Below are 22,588 nucleotides of genomic sequence, written 5' to 3' on the forward strand. Positions count from 1 at the left end.
CTGTGTATTTGTTATTGAAATACTTATTATCTGAGTATTTGTTATTGAAATACTTATTATCTGTGTATTTGTTATTGAAATACTTATTATCTGTGTATTTGTTATTGAAATACTTATTATCTGTGTATTTGTTATTGAAATACTTATTATCTGTGTATTTGTTATTGAAATACTTATTATCTGTGTATTTGTTATTGAAATACTTATTATCTGTGTATTTGTTAATAAAATACTTATTATCTGAGTATTTTTAAATAATGTGGCCCAAATAAATTACTTCAATTGTAAGTATTTTAACATATTTTCAAAAACAATTCTATAAACAGTATTTTAAAATACTTAGAAAGGGTATTTTATTCAGTGTATTCAAGTATTTAAAAAAAAAACTTTCTAAGTGTCTTTGAAAGTAATTGAAATTCACTAAATAGTATTTGAACCCAGGTCTGGCTGACTGTGGTCACTCACCTTCAGCTGTCTCACTGTGGTCACTCACCTTCAGCTGTCTCACTGTGGTCACTCACCTTCAGCTGTCTCACTGTGGTCACTCACCTTCAGCTGTCTCACTGTGGTCACTCACCTTCAGCTGTCTCACTGTGGTCACTCGCCTTCAGCTGTCTCACTGTGGTCACTCGCCTTCAGCTGTCTCACTGTGGTCACTCGCCTTCAGCTGTCTCACTGTGGTCACTCGCCTTCAGCTGTCTCACTGTGGTCACTCACCTTCAGCTGTCTCACTGTGGTCACTCACCTTCAGCTGTCTCACTGTGGTCACTCGCCTTCAGCTGTCTCACTGTGGTCACTCACCTTCAGCTGTCTCACTGTGGTCACTCGCCTTCAGCTGTCTCACTGTGGTCACTCGCCTTCAGCTGTCTCACTGTGGTCACTCGCCTTCAGCTGTCTCACTGTGGTCACTCGCCTTCAGCTGTCTCACTGTGGTCACTCGCCTTCAGCTGTCTCACTGTGGTCACTCGCCTTCAGCTGTCTCACTGTGGTCACTCGCCTTCAGCTGTCTCACTGTGGTCACTCGCCTTCAGCTGTCTCACTGTGGTCACTCGCCTTCAGCTGTCTCACTGTGGTCACTCGCCTTCAGCTGTCTCACTGTGGTCACTCGCCTTCAGCTGTCTCACTGTGGTCACTGTCTCAGCTGTCTCACTGTGGTCACTCGCCTTCAGCTGTCTCACTGTGGTCACTCGCCTTCAGCTGTCTCACTGTGGTCACTCGCCTTCAGCTGTCTCACTGTGGTCACTCGCCTTCAGCTGTCTCACTGTGGTCACTCGCCTTCAGCTGTCTCACTGTGGTCACTGTCTCACTGCCTTCAGCTGTCTCACTGTGGTCACTCGCCTTCAGCTGTCTCACTGTGGTCACTCGCCTTCAGCTGTCTCACTGTGGTCACTCGCCTTCAGCTGTCTCACTGTGGTCACTCGCCTTCAGCTGTCTCACTGTGGTCACTCGCCTTCAGCTGTCTCACTGTGGTCACTCGCCTTCAGCTGTCTCACTGTGGTCACTCGCCTTCAGCTGTCTCACTGTGGTCACTCGCCTTCAGCTGTCTCACTGTGGTCACTCGCCTTCAGCTGTCTCACTGTGGTCACTCGCCTTCAGCTGTCTCACTGTGGTCACTCGCCTTCAGCTGTCTCACTGTGGTCACTCGCCTTCAGCTGTCTCACTGTGGTCACTCGCCTTCAGCTGTCTCACTGTGGTCACTCGCCTTCAGCTGTTCACTGTGGTCACTCGCCTTCAGCTGTCTCACTGTGGTCACTCGCCTTCAGCTGTCTCACTGTGGTCACTCGCCTTCAGCTGTCTCACTGTGGTCACTCGCCTTCAGCTGTCTCACTGTGGTCACTCGCCTTCAGCTGTCTCACTGTGGTCACTCACCTTCAGCTGTCTCACTGTGGTCACTCGCCTTCAGCTGTCTCACTGTGGTCACTCACCTTCAGCTGTCTCACTGTGGTCATTCGCCTTCAGCTGTCTCACTGTGGTCACTCACCTTCAGCTGTCTCACTGTGGTCACTCACCTTCAGCTGTCTCACTGTGGTCACTCACCTTCAGCTGTCTCACTGTGGTCACTCGCCTTCAGCTGTCTCACTGTGGTCACTCGCCTTCAGCTGTCTCACTGTGGTCACTCACCTTCAGCTGTCTCACTGTGGTCACTCGCCTTCAGCTGTCTCACTGTGGTCACTCGCCTTCAGCTGTCTCACTGTGGTCACTCGCCTTCAGCTGTCTCACTGTGGTCACTCGCCTTCAGCTGTCTCACTGTGGTCACTCGCCTTCAGCTGTCTCACTGTGGTCACTCGCCTTCAGCTGTCTCACTGTGGTCACTCGCCTTCAGCTGTCTCACTGTGGTCACTCGCCTTCAGCTGTCTCACTGTGGTCACTCGCCTTCAGCTGTCTCACTGTGGTCACTCGCCTTCAGCTGTCTCACTGTGGTCACTCACCTTCAGCTGTCTCACTGTGGTCACTCGCCTTCAGCTGTCTCACTGTGGTCACTCGCCTTCAGCTGTCTCACTGTGGTCACTCGCCTTCAGCTGTCTCACTGTGGTCACTCGCCTTCAGCTGTCTCACTGTGGTCACTCGCCTTCAGCTGTCTCACTGTGGTCACTCGCCTTCAGCTGTCTCACTGTGGTCACTCGCCTTCAGCTGTCTCACTGTGGTCACTCACCTTCAGCTATCTTGACTGTTTTCGCTCTTCTTTTGTCTATCAGATTGTTAATTGCTTCCAAATCGACATGCCAATTCTGCAATCTTTTATCAGTCTCATTTCAGGTTTCAGTCAAGTTCCTTAGGTTTCCAATGAGATGATATCTTGTCATATGCTGGGCGCAACCGACTCATATCCCTCTCTTTCTCTCACAGCAAGTGAACACTCACTGCAGTCCCCTGTCCCTAAAGCACATCACAAATACCACTGAGCCAGTAGTTTGTTGCTGTTATCAAATATTACATGATCATATTCACAGCTCTGCTGTCTCTCTGCAGGAGTGGAGTCTGGTGAAGAGTCCCAAATGACACCCTATATAGTGCACTACTTTGGACCAGGACCCATAGGGCTCTGGCCAAAAGATGTGCACTATATAGGGAATAGGATGCCATCTGGGACTCGTCCTGGCTGGCAATGTGTGTCTGATTGCACATAAAGGACTGGCGTTGGGGGAATATAGAAACATTTTCAGCATCTGTTACCCATAGGTCTAACCATGTCCAGGGCCTTCCTTAAAAGCATCTCAGAGGACAAGTGCTGATCTAGGATCAGTTGTCCCTTTTTAGATGATAATGAATAAGATTATATGGTCAGTGAGGGCCTGATCCTAGACCAGCACTCTTACTTTGGGATGAGATGCTTTGTCAATACGGGCCCTGAATTCATCTTAGAATGAGTCTACTCTTAGTAATAATGTACTAACATTAGACTAGAGATTAAATATGGACATGTGTTACACTGGAATGGACACTGGCAACATGATTATAGGACAGCCATCTTGGTCAGGGAAATCTTTCTTTCTAGAGACTTCTCCAACATGGTGACACAGTACATTGATGCATATGGTCAGAACATGTTGATACCGCACCATGAACTTGTCTTACGAATACACTGTGAAAAAAAAACTGCTTACAAGGTATTTCATTAATGAATATCTTAAATATCAATATATATCTGCACATGCAGTTTATACGTACAAAACATTCAATACAGAAGATCATACTGTAGATAATTCAAAGAGACAAAAATACAACAATACGAAGAAGAAAAATACAGTCACAACATTCACTTTACATTAGAGTTATAAGGTTGATGTTGGAGGGGGGGGGTGCCAAGGGGTAGAGGAGGGGGTGTTGGAGGGGAGGGGTGACTAGGGGTATAGGAGGGGGGTGTTGGAGGGGAGAGGGTGACTAGGGGTAGAGGGGGGGGTGTTGGAGGGAGAGGGTGACTAGGGGTAGAGGGGGTGGGGTGTTGGAGGGGAAGGGGTGACTAGGGGTAGAGGAGGTGAGTGTTGGAGGGGAAGGGGTGACTAGGGGTAGAGGAGGTGAGTGTTGGAGGGGAAGGGGTGACTAGGGGTAGAGGAGGTGAGTGATGGAGGGGAAGGGCTGACTAGGGGTAGAGGAGGTGAGTGTTGGAGGGGAAGGGGTGACTAGGGGTAGAGGAGGTGAGTGTTGGAGGGGAAGGGGTGACTAGGGGTAGAGGAGGTGAGTGTTGGAGGGGAAGGGGTGACTAGGGGTAGAGGAGGTGAGTGATGGAGGGGAAGGGCTGACTAGGGGTAGAGGAGGTGAGTGATGGAGGGGAAGGGGTGACTAGGGGTAGAGGAGGTGAGTGTTGGAGGGAATGTCTAGGGATAGACCATTAGGAGTCCTAAAGAGCTTCCTTCCCTTGTCCCATTAACCTTCACGATGACACATATGAAATGTGAAACAGGGTATTGATAGATGAAAGCACTGTTTTGGGACTTTACCAGCATTCTAACTAAAAGAAAGAGAAGAGCTATAAAGAACATCTAACTGATGAAAGGTCGTGACAGCAAGGAGACAAGAAAAGGAAGTTGTCTAATTAAACTAGGACAGGCCTGGATAACTGAGTAATGACTTGACTAGTACATAACATGTAAAACCAAACCATAGTCTCCTCTGCCCGTGTATGTCCCCAACATCACCCTCCACCCCACAACACCCGGGTCTAGTCTCAGTACAGGCTGGTCTTCTTCATGATGCGGAGGAACTCTCCCTGGTTCACCTCTCCGTCTCCATCCCTGTCTGCCTCCTCGATCATCTCCTGGAAAAGTGGAGATAGGTAGGTAGGTATGAGGGGGAGAGAGATGGAAAGGTAGGAGAGGAAACGGGATAGGGAGGAGAGGAAGCAGGGGACGGAAAGGGAGGAGAGGGAAATGGGATGAAAGGGAGGAGGGAAAACGGGACGGAAAGAGAGGAGAGGAAACGGGAGACAGAAAGGGAGGAGGGGAAACGGGACAGAAAGGGAGGAGAGGAAACGGGACAAAGGGAGGAGAGGAAATGGGACAAAGGGAGGAGAGGAAACAGGGGAAGGTAGGAGAGGAAACAGGAGACAGAAAGGGAGGAGAGAAAACAGGAGACAGAAAGGGAGGAGAGAAAACAGGAGACAGAAAGGGAGGAGAGAAAACAGGAGACAGCAGATTCACAGTAAACAATTAAACAGAAGCCTTAGCAGTAGACCAGTATATTTCTCTTTATATTATTATTATTTATTTTTTTAAAGCAATCTTGTATCCTAACCTAAATCATCCTGTATGTTCACGCTGTGTGTACAGTACTCTCCAGGTTTGGGGAAAAGGTGCTGTCCGTGTGTGTGTGTGTGTATACAGTGCTGTCCAGATGTATACCTCACCTGCAGTTCCTCGTCAGTCAGGCTTTCTCCCAGTTCCTTAGCGACCCTCTTCAGGTTCCTGAAGGAGATCTTCCCCGTCTCATCATCATCAAACAGACGGAACGCTTTCAGGATCTCCTCCTTAGAATCCTTCTCAGCCTGGGTTGGTAGACAGTTACAACACAATAATGCATTGTGACACACTATCAATAAAATACCCCATAATACAACACTCATATATATATACACAGTGCCTTGCGAAAGTATAAGGCCCCATTGAACTTTGCGACCTTTTGCCACATTTCAGGCTTCAAACATAAAAAGATATAAAACTGTATTTTTTGTGAAGAATCAACAACAAGTGGGACACAATCATGAAGTGGAACGACATTTATTGGATATTTCAAACTTTTTAAACAAATCAAAAACTGAAAAATTGGGCGTGCAAAAGTATTCAGCCCCCTTAAGTTAATACTTTGTAGTGCCACCTTTTGCTGCGATTACAGCTGTAAGTCGCTTGGGGTATGTCTCTATCAGTTATGCACATCGAGAGACTGACATTTTTTCCCATTCCTCCTTGTAAAACAGCTCGAGCTCAGTGAGGTTGGATGGAGAGCATTTGTGAACAGCAGTTTTCAGTTCTTTCCACAGATTCTCAATTGGATTCAGGTCTGGACTTTGACTTGGCCATTCTAACACCTGGATATGTTTATTTTTGAACCATTCCATTGTAGATTTTGCTTTATGTTTTGGATCATTGTCTTGTTGGAAGACAAATCTCCGTCCCAGTCTCAGGTCTTTTGCAGACTCCATCAGGGTTTCTTCCAGAATGGTCCTGTATTTGGCTCCATCCATCTTCCCATCAATTTTAACCATCTTCCCTGCTGAAGAAAAGCAGGCCCAAACCATGATGCTGCCACCACCATGTTTGACAGTGGGGATGGTGTGGTCAGGGTGATGAGCTGTGTTGCTTTTACGCCAAACATAACGTTTTGCATTGTTGCCAAAAAATTCAATTTTGGTTTCATCTGACCAGAGCACCTTCTTCCACATGTTTGGTGTGTCTCCCAGGTGGCTTGTGGCAAACTTTAAACAACACTTTTTATGGATATCTTTAAGAAATGGCTTTCTTCTTGCCACTCTTCCATAAAGGCCAGATTTGTGCAATATACAACTGATTGTTGTCCTATGGACAGAGTCTCCCACCTCAGCTGTAGATCTCCGCAGTTCATCCAGAGTGATCATGGGCCTCTTGGCTGCATCTCTGATCAGTCTTCTCCTTGTATGAGCTGAAAGTTTAGAGGGACGGCCAGGTCTTGGTAGATTTGCAGTGGTCTGATACTCCTTCCATTTCAATATTATCGCTTGCACAGTGCTCCTTGGGATGTTTAAAGCTTGGGAAATCTTTTTGTATCCAAATCCGGCTTTAAACTTCTTCACAACAGTATCTCGGACCTGCCTGGTGTGTTCCTTGTTCTTCATGATGCTCTCTGCGCTTTTAACGGACCTCTGAGACTATCACAGTGCAGGTGCATTTATACGGAGACTTGATTACACACAGGTGGATTGTATTTATCATCATTAGTCATTTAGGTCAACATTGGATCATTCACAGATCCTCACTGAACTTCTGGAGAGAGTTTGCTGCACTGAAAGTAAAGGGGCTGAATAATTTTGCACGCCCAATTTCAGTTTTTGATTTGTTAAAAAAGTTTGAAATATCCAATAAATGTCGTTCCACTTCATGATTGTGTCCCACTTGTTGTTGATTCTTCACAAAAAAATACAGTTTTATATCTTTATGTTTGAAGCCTGAAATGTGGCAAAAGGTCGCAAAGTTCAAGGGGGCCGAATACTTTCGCAAGGCACTGTATGCATGCATGCATGCATACATGCATACATGCATACATGCATACATGCATACATGCATACATGCATACATGCATACATGCATACATGCATACATGCATGCATACATGCATACATGCATACATACATACATACATACATACATACATACATACATACATACATACATACATACATACATACATACATACATACATACATACATACATACATACATACATACATACATACATACATACATACATACATACATACATACATGGAAAGCAATCAGACCTCTTGACTTTTTCAACATTTTGTTAAGTTAACCTTATTCTAAAATGGATTCAATTGTTTTTTTCCCCTCACATCAAAAACAGGTTTCTAGAAATTTTTGCAAATGTATAAAATAAAAAAAAAACGGAAATAACACATTTACATAAGTATTCAGACCCTTTACTCAGTACTTTGTTGAAGCACCTTTGGCAGCAATTACAGCCTCAAACCTTCTTGGGTATGACGCTACAAGCTAGTTACATCTGTATTTGGGGAGTTTCTCCCATTCTTCTCTGCAGATCCTCTCAAGATCCTCTGTCAGGTTGGATGGGGAGCATTGCTGGACAGCTATTTTCAGGTCTCTCCAGAGATGTTTGATCGGGTTCAAGTCCGGGCTCTGGCTGGGCCACTCAAGGACATTCAGAGACGTATCCCGAAGCCACTCCTGCGTTGTCTTGGCTGTGTGCTTAGGGTTGTTGTTCTGCTGGAAGGTGAACCTTTGCCCCAGTCTGAGGTCCTGAGCACTCTGGAGCGGGTTTTCATCAAGGATCTCTCTGTACTTTGCTCTGTTCATCTTTTCCTCGATCCTGACTAGTCTCCCAGTCCTTGCCACTGAAAAACATCTCCACAGCATGATGCCTCCACCACCATGCTTCATCGTAGGGATGGTGCCAGGTTTCTTCCAGACGTGACGCTTGGCATTCAGGCCAAAGAGTTCAATCTTGGTTTCTTCAAACCAGAGAATCTTGTTTCTCATGGTCTGAGAGTCTTTATGTGCCTTTTGGCAAATTCCAAGCGGGCTGTCACGTGCCTTTTACTGAGGATTGGCTTCCGTCTGGACACTCTACCATAAAGGCATTGTTGGAGTGCTGCAGAGATGGTTGTCCTTCTGGAAGGTTTTCCCATCTCCACAGAGGAACTCTAGAGCTGTGTCGGAGTGACCATCAGGTTCTTGGTCACCTCCCTGACCAAGGCCATTCTCCCCTAATTCCTCAGTTTGGCCAGGCGGCCAGCTCTAGGAAGAGTCTTGGGGGTTCCAAACATCTTCCATTTAAGAATGATGGAGGCCACTGTGTTCTTTGGGACTGTCAATGCTGCAGACATTGTTTGGTCCCCTTCCACAGAACTGTGCCGACACAATCCTGTCTCGGAGCTCTATGGACAATTCCTTCTACCTCATGTTTTTTTCTCTGACATGCACTGTCAACTGTTGGACCTGATATTGACAGGTGTGTGCCTTTCCAAATAATGTCTAATCAATTGAATTTACCACAGGTGAACTCCAATCAAGTTGTAGAAACATCTCAAGGGTGATCAATGGAAACAGGATGCACCTGAGCTCAATTTCAAGTCTCATAGCAAAGGATCTGAATAATTATGCAAATAAGGTATTTCAGTTTATTTTATTCTAAAAACCTGTTTTTGCTTTGTCATTATGGGGTATTGCGATGTCATTATGGGGTATTGCGATGTCATTATGGGGTATTGTGATGTCATTATGGGGTATTGTTTGTAGATTGAGGGGGGGGGGGGAATCGATTTAATCCATTTTAGTATAAGGCTGTAACATAACAAAATGTGGAAAAAGTCAAGGGGTCTGAATACTTTCCAAATGCACTGTAGTTGGGAACTAAGATGTACAACTCCTGTCACATTTTTTTGTTTCTAATTTGCAATGTTACAAGCACTAATAAAAAGCATGAGCTGGCGCACACCCAGAGAAAATGATTTAGTGTCGAGGTGCTGAATAACAGTGAATAACCTGGAAGCTGTAAAAGTCACACTCTATATATAAACCCACAGAAATGTATTGGGTAAACCACCAACGATTTGCAATTTCTGTGCCTTCTTCAGGGTGATGTCATAAATACTTGAACCAGGTTATGTAGACAAACTGTGCAAATTAGTTCAACCAATGACACCAGTGAGGTTTGTGTCATAATTATTAGGTTGATTAGAATTCATTGAGTGAATCTGTTAAAAGACAATAGTTTACTGTATATTGAATATATTAGGCTATTATCATATGGCAACAAATAGATATTGTACATTAGTATCAACATACATTTTTGTTTAATTTGTTTCCAATAAATATATTTTTTGTTACATGTAATCTTTTGGTTTAAGCATAATGCACAATAAGCATCATCAACAGGGGACATATTGGGTGTACGCTGATCAGCTGGGGAAATAATATATTCATTTATAAGACTTTGTTCACTTGAGCACCCAATTTTCATACTTGAGTAAAAGTAAAGATACCTTAAAAGAAAAATAACTCAAGTAAAAGTGAAAGTCACCCAGTAAAATACTACTTGAATAAAAGTCTAAAAGTATTTGGTTTGAAATGTACTTAAGTATCAAAAGTAAAAGTATAAATCATTATACATTTCTTATATTAAGCAAACCAGACGACAAAATGTTCTTGTTTAAACAAAAAAAATTGACAGATAGCCAGGGGCACAGTTCAACACTCAGACATAATTAACAAATGAAGCATTTGTGTTTAGTGAGTCTGCCAGATCAGAAGCAGTAGGGATGACCAGGGATGTTCTCTTGATAAGTACGTGAATTAGACAATTTTCCTGTCCTGCTCAGCATTCAAAATGTAATGAGTAAAATGAAAGGAGTAAAACGTACATTATTTTCTTTAGGAATGTAGTGGAGTAAAAGCTAAATTTGTCAAAAATGTAAATAGTAATGTACAGATATCCCCCCCAAAAACAACTTAAGTAGTACTTTAAAGTATTTTTACTTAAGTACTTTACACCTCTGTTCGTAAGAAGGACCGAGAGATCAAAGTCAATATTCAGACCACTAGGGGTCAATGTTTTAAGACAGTATATCCTGTAGGTCTCCCTCTGTATGAATCAGATCTCCAGGTTACCTCCTCTCCAGCACAATATCACATCCACAGTGGAAAGCTGTTTTGAATAAGGACAAATGTGAATTTCTATGTGTCATGTGGAAAAGCCTACGTAGGACAAACGAAAAGACAATTAAAACAACGCAGAGCTGAACACCGCAGCTCAATCAGGTGTAAGAACAATGACTATCCAGTAGCAGCTCACTTTGTTGAAGCCAACCATCCAATCTCCTCCCTACAGATACACAGGCATTGAGCATGTTGCTCTACCAAGGAGAGGAGGTAACATCAAGATCATACTACTACAGAAGACCTACAGGATATCCTGTCTAAAAACATTGATCCCTAGTGGTCTAAATATTGACTTTGATCTCAGGCTCTTCTTATGAACAATTCTTATTAAAAGAAAAATGAACATATTATTTCCCCAGCTGATCAGCGTACACCCAATATGTCCCCTGTTGATGATGCTTATTGTGCATTATGCTTAAACCAAAAGATTACATGTAACAAAAATTATATTAAATTGAAGGCAAACATATATGTGAAATTAAATTAAACAACATGTTGATACTAATATTATGTACAATATCTATTTATGTTGCCATATGATAACAATAGCCTAATATATTCAACATGCTGTAAACTATTGTCTTTTAAACTTTTTCACTCAATTTATTCCAATCACCCTAATAATTATGACGACACCCCTCACTGTTGTCATTGGTTGAACTAATTGCACAGTTTGTCTACATAACCTGGTTCAAGTATTTATGACATCACCCTGAAGAAGGCACAGTGATGCCGAAACTGTGGTTTACACGTGGAGTGTGCGACTATTTTTATTTATTTTTACAGCTTACAATGTTGCAAACACTGACAGTGTTTGTTCTTGACAGTAAATCATTTTTGACAATTAAAAAAACTTTTTTTTTTATTCACAATGTTGTTTTTTTCTTACCATCTTCTGAGTCATGATGGTGAGGAAATCAGAGAAGGAGATCTTTCCTGTTTCGTCCTTATCCACCTCCGTTATCATCCTCTTAATCTCCTCTTTCTTCGGCTCAAACCCCAGCGCCCTCATAGCAACCTAGAGAGAGACAGAAGAACAAACACCACTGTAAATACAACCCATATTTATGTTCATTTATTTGACCTTTTGTACTTTAACTATTTGCACATCGTTACAACACTATATATAAACATAATGACATTTGAAATGTCATTATTCTTTTGGAACTTCTGTATGTGTAATGTTTACTGTTCATTTTGGTTAATTTCACTTTTGTTCATTATCTACTTCAGTTGCTTTGGCAATGTTAACATATGTTTCCCATGCCAATAAAGCCCTTGAATTGAATTGAGAGAGATAGAAAGATAAAAACAGATGAGTTGGTTAAAACCAGGTGTGTTAGTGTTGAGTTGGAACAAAAACACCCTGTAGCTCCCCAGGACGATATTTGTTGACCGACACTGTACTATGGGTACTGTAGTACATCATGTTACACAAATACTGTCCCTGTGCATAACCCCTAACCTCTGACCTTTAGCTCCTTGACATCGATGTATCCGGAGGCGTCGGTGTCGAACAGTTCAAAGGCCTCTCTGATCTCCTGTTTCAGCTCCTCAGTGAGCTCTGACTTGGGGTTGGACTTCTTCCTGGGGGGAGGGACCGGACTCAGGGACGGCCTCTTTACACTGGTTGCCTAGCGATGGCAACAAGGAAACACATTAAGGCTTGATGGGCGTATCTCAATGGTCTTAAGTAGATTCCTTGTCTAATCTCCTTCAGTCCAGCTAGGTTCAGTTATTGAGATGTAGCCAGGAGATAAAGAGAAATGGAAAGCCTTAGAAGGGTGTGATTTTAATTGATATGTATAGACAAGTCATCTTGTATCTGCAAAAGGTATTTTTTTAACCTTTATTTAACTAGGCAAGTCAGTTAAGAACAAATTCTTATTTTCAATGACGGCCTAGGAACAGTGGGTTAACTGCCTGTTCAGGGGCAGAACGACAGATTTGTACCTTGGCAGCTCGGGGATTTGAACTTCCAACCTTTCTTTGTTCTTACCACTAGGCTACCCTGCCGCCCCAATGTAAAGTCAGATAGCCTAGGGGAAACATACCATAAATAGGGCGATGATTTAAGTAATAATAAATAAAACATGACTGTCACTATAGCTGATTATTTACAGATAGCTGGCAACAGAAGGCTCGCGTAGACATGGGAAAATATGCACCACTACTTTTTTCATTCGGATTATTCACACCCCATTATTAACCCTTTCAGATAATATGCACGTGTTTCCATTGATTGAGTAATAAGCAAGCCTGGTATTTCTATCGCACAGCCAGTTAGGGTTAATACAGGTTGTGGGAGCCTCAACGTAGCGAGGCCTCTTGTCATTTTGTAGCAGAAGCACAAGGAGCGTCAAAACAGAACTGCAAAACCGTTAATTGCGCTCCAGCATTAGCCTACTCACCATTTCAGATGATCACTCGCGAAGACAGACACAAGAGAACCGTAGATTTACTGAATAGTGCTCTGTGTAATATGTTTACGTCCCTCCTCTCTCTCCTCCTATCATCTAGGCGGGGATGAGATCATAGACAGAAGACCGGACCGTTTATTACAGGGGCGGCAATAACAGATATGCAGTTATTATATCTCAATGTTATAATAGGTTTAATATAATTTTGGGATAATAAATGAAGTTAATAAAATGAAGATTTCCAGTCAATGAGCGCAGTATTCTGTCTGTGCTATGATAATCCTTCTGCACTCCGGGTATACAAAATGCCACATTCAGAATGGAAACATTCGTATGAACGTGCCGAGCAAGCTAAATCGAGTGCATCGAGTCGGGCGAGAAGATTATTGGTTGTTGATGACATGTGGTATAAAACGTTATACGACAATTGGCTGGATTAATGGTTGGAGCTCTGATCCAGAATCTGTTCTCCATGCGCCAATGTATGTGTGGGAAATATAACAACGGATACAGGATCAGGTTTAGGGGCGTTTACACGTCTATAGCTACCCACTGTGGGTGTGGTCTCACTGTGTATATGTCCCGGTTGGTCAGAGCAGTGGCGTTCTTTGACGTAGGCTCCACTGCATTGGCTGTTTGAGCCTGTCACCTTTACACCCAAACTCCCGTCTACCCAACGAGAGCGCCTCTCGGGCTCAGCTGATACAGGGTTTATTAATTGTGCGCGGGTCGATTTATATTGTTGTAAAACAGATTGAACAGGTGAAATGTTACGTATTTGATAGCATATTAAAGTGTCTTTATATTATAAACTTGTCTTGAAATAAGCCTAAAGGTGTTTGCTTGTAGTCTTCATCATGATTCAATTGTCCGTGTGACATGATCTTGTCAAACTGTTTTCGAACGAGGGAACTTTAAACAAATACTCACATTTCTCTGTCAGTTTGTTTCCCAACACCGACGACGCTCCTGCAGTTTGCCATGGCCACGCGCATACGACCGGTGAGTGCGCGGTAGTTTGAAGCACATACCAAGTTCTGAGCTACATACCACATGTTCTGGCTATTTTTTTGGTTCATCTCCTATGTCTCATGCATGTCCGTTTCATTGTATCATAGTCTGTCTTTAATGAATGTTTTCGCTCTATCCGCTACAGAGCAGTAAGAGGTGTGCAGTGATCGGAGGCTCAGGATTCCTGGGTAGACACCTGGTAGAGAAGCTGTTGGGTAAAGGCTACACTGTGTCGGTGTTTGACATCAGACAGAGCTACGAACTACCAGGAGTCACCTTCCACCAGGGGGACCTCTGTGACAAACAGGTGAGTGTCTCTGTCTGTGAAGGGTCTGTGCAGTGAGCTGGTCGGGGCCAGCTATATGACCTTGTTATGGTGTATGGACTTTGTGCCTCGTGTACATGTTAGGCCTGTGTTTGTCTGTTTGTGTCCTATGTGTGTCTGCATCTGGGCATCATTGTGTATGTGGCCCTATCCCAGGCTCTCCTAACAGCCCTCCAAGGCGTCTCCCTGGTGTTCCACTGTGCCTCTCCAGCCCCAGCCAGTGATGACAAGGCTCTGTTCCGCAGAGTCAACATCCAGGGGACACAGACTGTCCTACAGGCCTGCACTGAGGCTGGAGTACAGGTAGGGGGCAGTATAGGGTTACTATTAAACACACAGGCCTGTCATACAATATGTTACAAAGACAAACTAAATTCAATGAAAGAAATGCTCTGTTAAAATACTTGTACATTCTCCATAATTTATTGTAATTAGTGATCAAGTGGATAGATAGTCCCCTATACTGACTAAAAGTTTAGGTGTGTTTCTGCCTGTCTGCCATAGAAAGTGGTACTGACCAGCAGTGCCAGTGTGGTGTTTGAAGGAACAGACATTAAGGATGGGAGAGAAGACCTTCCCTACGCCAAAAAGCCCATCGACTACTACACAGAGACCAAGATAGGACAGGAGAAGGTGAGGACACTACTACCACACAGAGACCGAGATAGGACAGGAGAAGGTGAGGACACTACTACCACACAGAGACCGAGATAGGACAGGAGAAGGTGAGGACACTACTACCACACAGAGACCGAGATAGGACAGGAGAAGGTGAGGACACTACTACCACACAGAGACCGAGATAGGACAGGAGAAGGTGAGGACACTACTACCACACAGAGACCGAGATAGGACAGGAGAAGGTGAGGACACTACTACCACACAGAGACCGAGATAGGACAGGAGAAGGTGAGGACACTACTACCACACAGAGACCGAGATAGGACAGGAGAAGGTGAGGACACTACTACCACACAGAGACCGAGATAGGACAGGAGAAGGTGAGGACACTACTACCACACAGAGACCGAGATAGGACAGGAGAAGGTGAGGACACTACTACCACACAGAGACCGAGATAGGACAGGAGAAGGTGAGGACACTACTACCACACAGAGACCGAGATAGGACAGGAGAAGGTGAGGACACTACTACCACACAGAGACCGAGATAGGACAGGAGAAGGTGAGGACACTACTACCACACAGAGACCGAGATAGGACAGGAGAAGGTGAGGACACTACTACCACACAGAGACCGAGATAGGACAGGAGAAGGTGAGGACACTACTACCACACAGAGACCGAGATAGGACAGGAGAAGGGAGCTTGTTGTTTTTTGTAGAATAGCCTTAACATAGTTATGTTAATGGTACCAGAGCATTGCTAGGGGGAGAACTTGTAGAACATTTAGACATTGATGCTGTCCAGACATGTAACAGGCTCCACATTAAAACAATAATGTTCTCTTCTATCTCCATCTTGTCTCTCTGGTGTCTCAGCTGGTTCTGAAGGCCTGTGACAAGGAGAAGGGCCTCCTGACAGTGGCCATCCGACCTCACGGTATCTTCGGCCCCCGGGACCCCCAGCTGGTGCCCATCCTGGTCGACACGGCACGCAGGGGCAATATGAAGTTCATCATCGGGTCAGTACACAGGACTGGAATGTAACATGGACTCTTCACTAGACCTAGTGGTATTGACCAAAGTTAATGTTTTATGGATTTTTTATTTATTTAACTATGCAAGTCGGTGAAGAACAAATTCTTATTTACAATGACGGCCTGACAACTGCCTTGTTCAGGGGAAGAATGACAGATTTTTACCTTGTCAGCTCAGGGATTCGATCTAGCAACCTTTCGGTTACTGTCCCAACGCTCTAACCACTAGGCTACCTGCCTCTCTAACCACTAGGCTACCTGCCTCTCTAACCACTAGGCTACCTGCCTCTCTAACCACTAGGCTACCTGCCTCTCTAACCACTAGGCTACCTGCCGCCCCATATGTCGCTGCCCTTGTTGATGTTGTCTCTCTCTCTGCCAACTATGTCTTCTGTCTCTGTAGTGATGGTTCTAACCTGGTGGATTTCACCTTCGTGGACAATGTGGTTCATGGACTCATCCTGTCTGCTGAGAGTCTGAGGCCAGAGTCTCCTATCTGTGGCAAGGTAGGAACCATCTCATACAGTAGACCTGCCTGCACTGTACAACTGTGTGATGATGACCAATGGGGTCAACTGTAATGTGTTTGAAGAAAGATGCCTTTCTCACTCGCAAAATATTTGTTGGGTTCCAACCAATGTTCTCTATAAACTGGGCGTGCAGCTCTCAATCGGACTGCTGCACAGAAGAAACAGCCGTCCTTGCAGGGAAGCATGAGATTGTACTTCACTCACCTTTCTTGCGTTTTCCCCTTTAGCTAACACGGTCAATGTTTCTCTTTACTGTGGGAATTGTTATCAAATCAACACAATATTAGCCGCTTTCAATGCAACATACTATGCAAGACTAACTGTGCAAGAGATTTTCTTGTAGGCATTGGAGTAGGATTCTATTGCATTGACAGGCACGCATCAGGGCCGTACTCGACACAGACCGGTGCGCCATAACCAATCAGCACTGTCGTAGGCCCATATGCAAATGGCCATATGGATCTGTGCTCTTCACTTTTAACTGGACTGTGTTTACAGTATGAGCGGTCATGAGTAGATGCGCTTGTTTTGAGATCAAAGCGAGAGTTGCGTGTAGCCACGTGCGCATTTGTTAATATCCTTTGCTAGTAAGTTCACACCCTGTTCTCAACGGGGTCTGACTAGTTAATTTCTAGTCAGTGATGGGGCAGTAGTTGCATCCTACAAGAGCACAAAATGTGCATTTCTAGACATCTTTGTAAAGCTCGTCGGGTAAAGAGCTGTTTTATGTCTTAAAGGGGCAGTGTTGTATTTTGAGACGGTCTTGAATAAGTTAAGTAGCCAATAGGCAGAGGGTAGCGTAATTTGTCTGATTCTCTGTAGTAATGCTATGGGATTCATGTTTTTTTATTTTGAAGTGGTTTCTTGCATCAAACAACACAACATTTTCAGTCACCTTGTCTGAAGGACAAGTGGATAAACAGGTTAATGTCAAGCCCTGCATGATTTTTTTCAAAGGTCTCATGGAATGTAGGTCTACATTGCACACCACACATTGGCTGCTACTGTAGGCTGAATAATAGTAGTTATTTCCATTTTAAAATGTTACGGGATGCAGTTTCTCCATTGTTTTTGATGGTAGGTCACTCTGGTGGGTCTACATTATGATCAAATAGCCACAGTAGCCTACATGGCCGCTGTTAATTGTAACTTAAAACAAGTACAGCCTCTGTGTTCACAGTAAACGCTTGTCGGAAGTTGCACAGAATTCCACAACCTTCAGGTTTGCTCTCAGCAGACCTTAAATTTGCTCGGTGGTGACATTTTTGTTTTTGAGGGAACATTGTTTGTAACAAACGTTGTTCCCATGTTCAGAGGTCGGGGACTATAAATGTTCTATCTGATTTAAAGATGATTCTGAGATAATTGGCTTTAAAGTTCCAACCCTCATTGGAAATTTGATCTTCTATTCTTTTGAACTTAACAACACAAATTGGGGTATTTAGAGTAATATGTATGTGTGTATAGAACATTAAACAGAACAAGGCTATGTCAATTACCCTATGGGACTCCCAATCACGGCCGGTTGTGAGAGACTGGATTTGAACCAGGGGTGTCTGTAGTGACGCCTCTAACACTGAGATGCAGAGCATTAGACCACTGAACCAGGGTCAGTAGTGATAAGGCTCTTTTCGCTTCCACCAACTGGTGGACAATATAGGGTTTCTAACCAGTGAAATGTCTCTCTAACTCTGCCAACATTATTTTATTTTTTAAACACTGTTTCTCCCCAATTTCGTGGTATCCAATAGTAGCTCCTATCTTGTCTCATCGCTACAACTCCTATACGGGCTCGGGAGAGACAAAGGTTGAAAGTCATGCGTCCTCCGATACACAACCCAACCAAGCCGCACTGCTTCGTAACACAGCGCACATCCAACCTGGAAGCCAGCCGCACCAATGTGTCTGAGGAAACAACGTGCACTGCGCCCGGCCCGCCACAGGAGTCGCTGGTGCGCAATGAGACAAGGACATCCCTACCGGCCAAACCCTCCCTAACCCGGAAGGTGCTAGGCCAATTGTGCGTTGCCCCACGGACCTCCCGGTTGCGGCCGGTTACGACAGAGCCTGGACGCGAACCCAGAGTCTCTGGTGGCACAGCTGGCGCTGCAGTACAGCGCCCTTAACCACTGCGCCACCCGGGAGGCCAACTCTGTCAACATTTAAAAATGTTCTCAATCCGTATTGACTGATCTTTCTCATCTCCCCCTTCCTCCCTCCAGGCGTACCACATCACTAATGACGAGCCTGTCCGGTTCTGGGACTTCATGTCAGATATTCTAGTAGGTCTGGGCTACGCTGCTCCGCGCTACAACCTTCCCTACACACTAGTCTACGGGTTGGCTCTGCTGCTGTGGCTGCTGTCTCTGTTACTAAGCCCCCTAGTGGCCTTCAAACCCACCTTCACCCCAATGAGGGTGGCCCTGGCAGGTAAACACCACTTCTACAGCTGCTCCAGAGCCAAGCAGGACATGGGGTACAAGCCTGTGGTCGGTCTAAAGGATGGAATCAGACGCACAGTGGAGAGCTATCCTCATCTACGACGTGGAGCCTGATGACTGTACCTGCAATATGGTAGCCTGGAAACCAAACTGATATGTTCCGTGTAACGATGGTGAAATGGATTGTATCAGTTTCGATTCCAGGCTAGTGGTACAGAACCTCACTTGAGTCCTAACTTGACGTCTATGCACATTAATCACTGCTGTCAATGGGAGAAAAACATTTGAAGCTGTGAGTTGTGTACAGTTATCAAGTTAAGATTCAACCCGACGGGTCGGTAGGTTTCATACTCTCACCAGTGTCTTGAGTCTTGTTCTTTAGCTAACAAAAACGTTTTCTTTTCAAACTCTGATATATTTGTGGGCCCATAATACTAACTGGGGGTATAAGCCTGTGAAATGGGTGCTCTCTCTCATGTCTGTGGACCTATGAGAATCTGTGAACTTTCACCTTTCCTAGGACAGTCAGTAACACATTTGTGCCTGGCTTCAGTACCTCTCTTCACCAATAGAGAGCAGCACACATTTCTTCTCAATGTGGATACACAATCTAACATTGTTTCCAGCACTTCCTCTTGCCATTATTCACGAGCGCTCATTTGGATGTACTGTGACAGTTTTCCCTCTACAGCCATCTTGTTTCTAGTCTCTTATACAAATCACAAGCCGTCATGCAGTTTGTTCATTTAAATCACAAGCCGTCATGCAGTTTGTTCATTTAAATCACAAGCAGTCATGCAGTTTGTTCATTTAAATCACAAGCCGTCATGCAGTTTGTTCATTTAAATCACAAGCCGTCATGCAGTTTGTTCATTTAAATCACAAGCCGTCATGCAGTTTGTTCATTTAAATCACAAGCCGTCATGCAGTTTGGTCATTTAAATCACAAGCAGTCATGCAGTTTGTTCATTTAAATCACAAGCCATCATGTAGTTTGTTCATTTAAATCACAAGCAGTCATGCAGTTTGTTCATTTAAATCTTATGTCTTACATTCCCTTAATCTAAACATTGTACAGTTTATTAAAACACAAACAGAATGTGTTTGTATAGGAATCAACATATAATAAAATGTGTTCACCCTCATTAGAAAAGAGTCTGTTTGCATCTATCCACCAGCTTTTGTTTTTCCAAAGCCGATGTCACAGGATTAATGTCACTACAACGTACATTTTAAGACAAACTCTATTGCAATGCATGTCACAGTACAATAGTTGACACAACAGAGAAAGGGACGGGCCACTTCTCTCTCTCCACGTTTTCTACATTCCAGCTGTCTTACCGTCTCAGTGACACATCTTCACATGTGTCACTTATTAAAGCTGATCACAGTGTGGTTTAGGGGTAGGGGAGAGGGAGGACGGGGGACAGAGAGAGGGTGGGAGACGGAGGGCGGGGTTCAGGTGTGAGGGCGGAGGATTGGAAGGGCAGGGTTTAGGTTGAAATGCCTGACATTCCTTCTAGTATAATGAGCCATGGTGAGACTCACTGCTGTTTAACTGGTTTAGCCCTCAGAGTGTAGGGGAGAGAGAGGGGGTGGGGGGATGAGGGGGGTTGAGGAAAGAGCAAGCAGGTGCAATAGACTTCACAGTTTACACTGACTATGAGCTGAAGTGAACCATTGGCACTAAAACCAAGCAGTTTCCTCATCCTTACACACTCTACTACAGTGACCCTGTGTGACTGAGTAAAGACACGTTGTGTAAATTAACATCCCTCCCATGTCTCCACCCTAATCTATTTGAATAAGACTAAATAAGGGCAGGGTTGTGTACTGTAAACACTATCTGGTGTGGATGTTCATTTTGAGAGTTAATCTATTATGTTGCTATTGACAACTGTGCTTTGGAGCAGATGGTAGATGTTGGAGGTGTTCTGAGAAAGTGTGTCACACACACACACACACCTAACACCCTGTTCTGCCTACATCTACACCTCATGGTCCCATGGTTTAACTATTCATAGGTCAGCCGACTGACAGCGTTACCCAGGTCTGTCTTACAAGAGACTGCTATTAACTTAAACACACCTTATCAAGATGAGGCATGTTTTAATGGGGCTACATCATAATTGCCTCTAGTTTGGAAGAGAAAGAGGCTTATTGCACTCGTAACATTACAAAGCAAATAGCAGTCCTGGTGTTTATTTAACACGTAGGCTCTGAAGTGCGACCCAATTGTTAGAGAATATCTACAGTCACTGTTCTCAGATGTGTTGATCTCTTTCTGATGTCTCCCTGTCCAGTAAGCATGAGAGAAACAGTTTTATAGGAGCCTGTGTGTGTGTGTGTGTGTGTGTGTGTCTGTGTGTGTGTGTGTGTGTTTGGGTCATGCTCTACACTCTTACTGGCTATGCCAAGTATGTTCCTGCTCACCTGACTCTCAGGTATGTGTTAAAAGAGAGGGGAATAAGCAGTAAACAAAACTCACTTCTTACCAATCTCACCCCTACACACACACACACACACCCTGGGTGGTGGCGTAGCCTCTAGGACTGTCTGAGTTAGGCTGTCCACGCCCGTATCTGTTCAAACACCTGTCAGCTTGCCACACAGCTAGTCACACTCCCTCTCTCTCCGTTCACACACAGACCTAGCAATCTTTTACCTATACTTGTGTCCCTCACCTGCTCTCACTCTACCTGTGTGGGATTCTCTACAGTTTGGGAGACAGTCTGTCCCTCACCTGCTCTCACTCTACCTGTGTGGGATTCTCTACAGTTTGGGAGACAGTCTGTCCCTCACCTGCTCTCACTCTACCTGTGTGGGATTCTCTACAGTTTGGGAGACAGTCTGTCCCTCACCTGCTCTCACTCTACCTGTGTGGGATTCTCTACAGTTTGGGAGACAGTCTGTCCCTCACCTGCTCTCACTCTACCTGTGTGGGATTCTCTACAGTTTGGGAGACAGTCTGTCCCTCACCTGCTCTCACTCTACCTGTGTGGGATTCTCTACAGTTTGGGAGACTGTGGATACAGTATCCAGTGAAAGTAGGTACTTATTACTCCTGTTGCTTATTAGGCTATTTTGTGCCATGTTTGTCAGGGCTTAGAATGTGGATTCTCTCTTTCTTGACCCTCTCTTTTTCAATCAGTATAGATCAGGAATATAATCAATCATATCCTTTGCTAACGGTTTAATGTTATGCTAAATCCTCAGACCCTGACAGACACCTACGATAGTTGTCACGCAGTCTGTTTGTCCTCCCAGAACCATTATTCTCTGTGCCTTGTTTGCCATAATTGCCTGTCATATGAGCCTTTCCATCCTTCTGCTCCCTTACCGTACCTTATCATTTAACGTCTGTGTCTGTGGGAGTGTGTGTGCGTGTCTGTGTGTGTGTGCGTCTGTGTGTGTGTGTGTGTGTGTGCGTGTGTGTGCTGGTGATGTGTATCTTGTAAAATGTTTCATGTGTGTAGACTGGTGTGTATCATGTATGATCAATACAGTATCTAAGCCTTCAGTCTATTTGATCCTCACTGGCAGAAGATATTCAGAAAGACATTCCACTGCCTCAGGATGTGAATTTACCACTGGGGCGTCATTTGCATAGTGAAATTGACAGCACTCCATTTTATTTGGCAAAGAGGTCAACTTTGCCTGTCGTTTGATTAGGAAAAATCATAACAGTGTTTTATTACAATTTCCACTTGCTTTCAGTTTCCTGAGGAGAAATGTGAGTGAGCCGTTTGTGTTTGATTAGGGACAAGAGAAAGACATCTGTGAATTGTGTCATATTTTTGGTTTGATAGAAATGAAC

At 44.2% G+C, this 22,588-nt stretch overlaps 3 protein-coding genes across 9 annotated transcripts in view; 2 read left to right on the plus strand and 1 right to left on the minus strand.

Annotated features, from left to right (window-relative positions):
- Positions 1-3,611: 3,611 nt before the first annotated feature.
- On the minus strand, positions 3,612-13,143 carry LOC135526705 (uncharacterized). 2 transcript variants are annotated; one of them, XM_064955292.1, is made up of 5 exons: positions 12,797-13,139; positions 11,858-12,019; positions 11,275-11,403; positions 5,345-5,482; positions 3,612-4,756 (listed from the first exon to the last, which is right to left on the minus strand). In XM_064955292.1, the coding sequence occupies exons 1-5, from the start codon at positions 12,797-12,799 to the stop codon at positions 4,667-4,669; spliced, it is 522 nt and encodes a 173-aa protein (XP_064811364.1). In that variant the 5' UTR covers positions 12,800-13,139; the 3' UTR covers positions 3,612-4,666. The 2 variants fall into 2 exon arrangements, with proteins under 2 accessions (XP_064811364.1, XP_064811365.1); XM_064955293.1 differs by having other exon boundaries at positions 4,668-4,756; positions 5,340-5,482; positions 12,797-13,143.
- Positions 13,144-13,483: 340 nt separating this feature from the next.
- Positions 13,484-19,918, plus strand: LOC135526706 (sterol-4-alpha-carboxylate 3-dehydrogenase, decarboxylating-like). Of its 2 annotated transcripts, XM_064955295.1 has the most exons (8): positions 13,484-13,567; positions 13,749-13,807; positions 13,962-14,123; positions 14,298-14,444; positions 14,646-14,774; positions 15,643-15,785; positions 16,204-16,306; positions 18,553-19,918. In XM_064955295.1, the coding sequence occupies exons 2-8, from the start codon at positions 13,787-13,789 to the stop codon at positions 18,883-18,885; spliced, it is 1,038 nt and encodes a 345-aa protein (XP_064811367.1). In that variant the 5' UTR covers positions 13,484-13,567; positions 13,749-13,786; the 3' UTR covers positions 18,886-19,918. The 2 variants fall into 2 exon arrangements, with proteins under 2 accessions (XP_064811367.1, XP_064811366.1); XM_064955294.1 differs by having other exon boundaries at positions 13,496-13,807.
- Positions 19,919-21,280: 1,362 nt separating this feature from the next.
- LOC135526707 (proteoglycan 4-like) overlaps positions 21,281-22,588 on the plus strand; it is a 31,172-nt gene continuing 29,864 nt past the window's right edge. For 3 of the 5 annotated variants that reach the window (XM_064955297.1, XM_064955300.1, XM_064955301.1), the window contains exon 1: positions 21,281-21,818. The gene's annotated coding sequence lies outside the window, so the exon portion shown is untranslated. Of the gene's footprint in view, positions 21,823-22,588 lie in introns of all 5 variants that reach the window. The other 2 variants (XM_064955298.1, XM_064955299.1) reach the window with 2 other exon arrangements.

The sequence above is a fragment of the Oncorhynchus masou genome, chromosome 32, assembly GCF_036934945.1.
Source record: "Oncorhynchus masou masou isolate Uvic2021 chromosome 32, UVic_Omas_1.1, whole genome shotgun sequence".
Lineage (NCBI taxonomy): Eukaryota > Metazoa > Chordata > Actinopteri > Salmoniformes > Salmonidae > Oncorhynchus > Oncorhynchus masou.

Coding starts and splice junctions, on each gene's coding strand:
- LOC135526705 (XM_064955292.1), bottom strand. Junction 5,483..11,274: donor CCATCATGACTCAGAAGATG/GTAAGAAAAAAA, acceptor CTACCAACCCAG/GCTGAGAAGGATTCTAAGGA. Junction 4,757..5,344: donor TGACTGACGAGGAACTGCAG/GTGAGGTATACA, acceptor CCACTTTTCCAG/GAGATGATCGAGGAGGCAGA.
- LOC135526706 (XM_064955295.1), top strand. CDS start 13,787: ATGGCCACGCGCATACGACCG. Junction 13,808..13,961: donor TGGCCACGCGCATACGACCG/GTGAGTGCGCGG, acceptor TATCCGCTACAG/AGCAGTAAGAGGTGTGCAGT. Junction 14,445..14,645: donor GCACTGAGGCTGGAGTACAG/GTAGGGGGCAGT, acceptor TGTCTGCCATAG/AAAGTGGTACTGACCAGCAG.